At 42.0% G+C, this 4,150-nt stretch overlaps 2 protein-coding genes across 2 annotated transcripts in view; one reads left to right on the top strand and one right to left on the bottom strand.

The window, feature by feature from the left end:
• Positions 1-411: 411 nt before the first annotated feature.
• LOC109955874 (uncharacterized) lies at positions 412-3,169 on the bottom strand. The gene is made up of 5 exons (XM_020592451.1): positions 2,689-3,169; positions 2,430-2,594; positions 2,236-2,335; positions 1,573-1,703; positions 412-1,326 (listed from the first exon to the last, which is right to left on the bottom strand). The coding sequence occupies exons 1-5, from the start codon at positions 2,740-2,742 to the stop codon at positions 1,042-1,044; spliced, it is 735 nt and encodes a 244-aa protein (XP_020448107.1). The 5' UTR covers positions 2,743-3,169; the 3' UTR covers positions 412-1,041.
• Positions 3,170-3,450: 281 nt separating this feature from the next.
• polr2g (RNA polymerase II subunit G) overlaps positions 3,451-4,150 on the top strand; it is a 3,386-nt gene continuing 2,686 nt past the window's right edge. Inside the window, exons 1-2 of the mRNA XM_020592465.1 lie at positions 3,451-3,558; positions 3,861-3,970. Coding sequence (XP_020448121.1) covers positions 3,547-3,558; positions 3,861-3,970 — 122 coding nt within the window. The 5' untranslated portion in view covers positions 3,451-3,546. The remainder of the gene's footprint in view (positions 3,559-3,860; positions 3,971-4,150) is intronic.

Below are 4,150 nucleotides of genomic sequence, written 5' to 3'. Positions count from 1 at the left end.
CTGCACGCAGGCAGATGTAAGCTGAAAGACCCTGAACCCACCAGGCCTATACATTATATCACCTTGGTTGGGCTAGCCCCATACTACACCGAAACGTCAACCGGGACGTCTCTGTTACCAGCTTTGCAGCTGGCCATAGCAGTAGTCAAAACATGAAGTAAATCGATGTGTGTGTGTGTCTGTTGATTAAGTGGTGTGTAACTAAAAACATTCTCACGACCTCTAGTACATGTCGTGACTTAAACATAAGAACATATTATGGCTAAGGCTACAGTTATACACGTCGTAATAATAATATTAAACACCCTGTCTGCTGACAGTCATCAACTCTTCTCTCTAGTTATCCTTGACCAGATGTACCCTGTAGAAACTCATAAGCAGGCCTAAGCATTTAACAGTCTAACTAGACATCCTATCTCCACTAAACATTTCTAATACATAAAGTATCTATCCAATATCTATCTGACTAAAAATACCTAACATAACCCTTATTCCACTGAAGTAAATAGCAACTCCATGTGTGTAAAACCACATCACTCACACATGCACACCGAAGCAAATCTTCTGCTGATGCCTGGAGTCCTGGTTGATTTGTATCACTTTAGATGACAGATTGCACAGGGGGGGTTAACATTAAAAGTAGGATGGCAAAAAATAACCTCTGAAAGAAAATGTAGCACCCAGAAATTAGATCAGGAGTGTCATTACAGGAATACAGTATGATCACATGAATGTAGTGCCATCTGGCGGCGGTAAACAGAACTTCACAAAAAGTCTGTCAGATTACTTGTAGTACCTGATTTATGATTACAGGACACAATAATACAAGTCCTGACATTGAAACGTAATTGTGTTCAGACACCTGTAGAACTAATATTGTACTTCATTTCATCATATAAATATCATCATCATATAAATTTGAAAACATGATTGCTCATGAGGAGAGAAAAATACAAAGAGAACTGAAACATTCTAGCCAAAGTGTAATAACAATGTCATCTGACCTCCTGAAATTTTGATTGTAACATAGCCTCCTTTCCACTAGCCCTCTTTATCCAGCTTATCGTTGCGCTCCTGTGGAATACGGGCCATATTATAAAATTCTAAGTTTGGCTTCATGTCAGTGAAGTGGGCAAGCCGGTTGGACATGGCAAAGAAAGCAGTTAGGGCAGCGATGTCCCAGGCATCCTCACGGTCAAAGCCCACTTGCTCCAAAGCCAGGAAATGCTGCTCTGTGATGGTGTCGCAGCGACACACAGCTAGTGCAAAGTCCAGCATGGCACGCTCCCGAGGTCCCAGCTCTGCACTCTCATAGTTTACAATAACCTAGATAAAAGCAGGGAGACATAATTAAATAGCTTTGCTCTGTTTGTTTTATAATAATTCAGAAATAAACCAAAGTAAACCACAACATAAAAATAACAAATGAAGGAGAAATATAAGCTTGTGAGAATGTGAAACACATTGAACACAGTTGCCAATGTATCTGCAGATTGCTTAACTGGTTACTCTAGTTAACAGTTAACATATTGCACAATAAGCAGACCAGAGGCAATCAGGGAAAGATGATACCTGATCGGCAAGAGTAGGTTTTTTAGAGTAGACACGGTGCAGTGCGCTGTGGGATACTACACAGTAAAGACACTTGTTGTGGCTACTAGTTGCGACTATAATCAGCTCACGGTCTGCCTTGGTCAATCCGCCTGTAAGACATTAGATGTTAAATTAATATGAAATTCACCTGCTTAATATTGGTTTAACTGTGGGCATGACTCCACAGTATATGACAATGTTTTGGGTCATCCCGTATTATTGGCGAGCCATGCACTGTTGATTACTCACAGGTGTACTACACAAGTAAATGCACATAGTCCCCTCAGACTGTAATATCATATATTGTGGATGGTCTTCTTTATGGGCTGGGGAATTACCTGAGTACAACTTTTACACAGTCACTTTTTCTGCAAATGCAATACTAGGGGCAAAAGCAGTTTTATGCAATTTCCTTTGGGCATATATTTGAGTGCAGCAAGGGCAAAACCTTCACACACTGGGGGGATCAACTAGGCCCGGCTGGATTACATTTGCCCCAGTCCATAGCAGGAGTTTTCCTGGGGGTTGCCAGGAATCGTATCTGTTTAAACTGTTTCTGGAGCCCAAGTGCTATCCTGGAGGGTGCCCAGAATTTCTAGAACCGCCCCTGAACACACCTATTTAATAAAACAAAACACACACCTGTATCTTTGTTGATTAGTTCATTATAGTATCCGAAGAAGGCTCTGAATTCTGCTGGCCTATGAGCGAAGACCTTGAAGACGTTAGGAAGAAAGCCTCCCTGAAAAGAAGAATAAAGTTTAGCAGTAAAGGCACCATAACTGTCACTGTGCACCAGTAGAATTAAAGCCCTCATATTGCAAGTTTCTCTTAACCTTTAACTCCACTTCCTCCATAAGCTCCACTATATCATAAGGTAGGTCTTTCTTGTTGGGAACGGGGTAGCGACTGATTTTCTCTGGAGGATCGCAGTAGAAACGTTTGGCCCCAACCACGGCCGCTGCCTTCCCCCGCGACATCCAGGCCAACCGAGGAGACCCCTAACGGAGGAGAGGAGAGGAGAGAGTTACCTATCATGCAGAAAGGACACTAAAAAAAGCAGAAATGTAAACAGTAGGCCATTCGCCAACTTACAAGTTGTGTGAGCACAGGGGCACGAAACAGCGTCCGGACAATGTTAGTCGCCATGTCAGCGGAGAGAACAGGCGGGTCTGAGATTATTTCGCCTCGTCTGGTAAACACCGGTCGTCAGATCGGAAAGTCTTCCGTCTCCACAGACGTGAAAATAAACTCAGCCTAGTGTTTATGTGATGGCGAATTACTGCTGCTGAATTAAAATGTTGTCGAACCTTTCCAACTTTCAGACCTTTGTCATTGTTGTTAGCCTAACGTTATATCAATGGTTATAAGTGCATCTGTAACCAGGGTATCACGTCCTTTGTAAGCTATTATTAGCCTGTATATTGTGAAAATCGCCACAGTCATGTTGTAAGACCCTGTTTTGCCCATTGTCTCGTTTATGTCACAATATGTTACAACCAAAACCCCCAATCACAAAGCAGTACTGGATTACGCCCTGTCCCTCCCCTCGTGCAGTATCCCTCCTCACCGCCAGGGGTCACTGTTTTTGTGGACTGACCATTGACTGTGGGACTAACTGTGTTACCGTGGATGTGCTATGCGATATGAAATGCAGTTTATCGAGGTCTACTAATAAATTACATTTTTTTTTAGTTTGCAGTTATTATAGTTATGTCTATAGATGGGCATAGTATATGTTGCATGTGTGCCAAAACACCGAAGGGCATATTTTTCACAGACTAACGTTATGCCTGAGATACAGAATTTAGGGTTACCAGAGTTAGTCTCACTGACCCCGTACCCCGGAAGTGACTTTGTTGTGCTTGAGGGACAGGGTGTCATTTATTAGGCGCAAACTTTGGAATAAGAGGAAGAATATTAATCGAAGTCGTATTGAACATTCCAACAGAAATGTTTTACCATGTAAGTACGTATATTATTACCTGTGTATGAGCCGAACAATACAGTGCACGTGTCTTTCCTTTATCGATGTGTGTCGAGCGTGATCGTAGCTTTGTTAGCATTTCTAATGTAGCAAAAAAAACTCAAAATCCTCCACGCATTAATTATTGTTCTTGTTTAGTGCTATAGAGAAACACCTCTTTTTCTGTGGTTTTTGATCAGAAGCACTGTCGGTGCCCCCCACAGGACCATATTCATAAAAAAATTCAATCAAGAATTTGCGAAAGCGTTGTCCTGTAAAACACGCACCTTTGTGTTCGCAGATTTCTTTGGAGCACGAAATCTTACTACACCCGAGGTATTTTGGTCCCAACCTACTCAATACTGTGAAGCAGAAGCTTTTCACAGAAGTGGAGGGTACCTGCACTGGCAAGTGAGTTGCTGTAACACATGTGTTCTTGTTCTGAGCCTCTTAGTTGAAAGATTTAGCCCAGTTCTTTCAACCAGGAACTCAGAGGGACGACGCAGACCACTTGGATATATATATATAAAAAATATATAACCGTGCTGGTTTATTCAAAGGGTCACAAGCAAGAATTACCATTACACGTCC

Source organism: Monopterus albus, unplaced genomic scaffold (assembly GCF_001952655.1).
Source record: "Monopterus albus unplaced genomic scaffold, M_albus_1.0 scaffold2.1, whole genome shotgun sequence".
Lineage (NCBI taxonomy): Eukaryota > Metazoa > Chordata > Actinopteri > Synbranchiformes > Synbranchidae > Monopterus > Monopterus albus.
The sequence above is the reverse complement of the archived record's forward strand: the minus strand, read 5'-3'. Positions and strand labels throughout refer to the sequence as shown.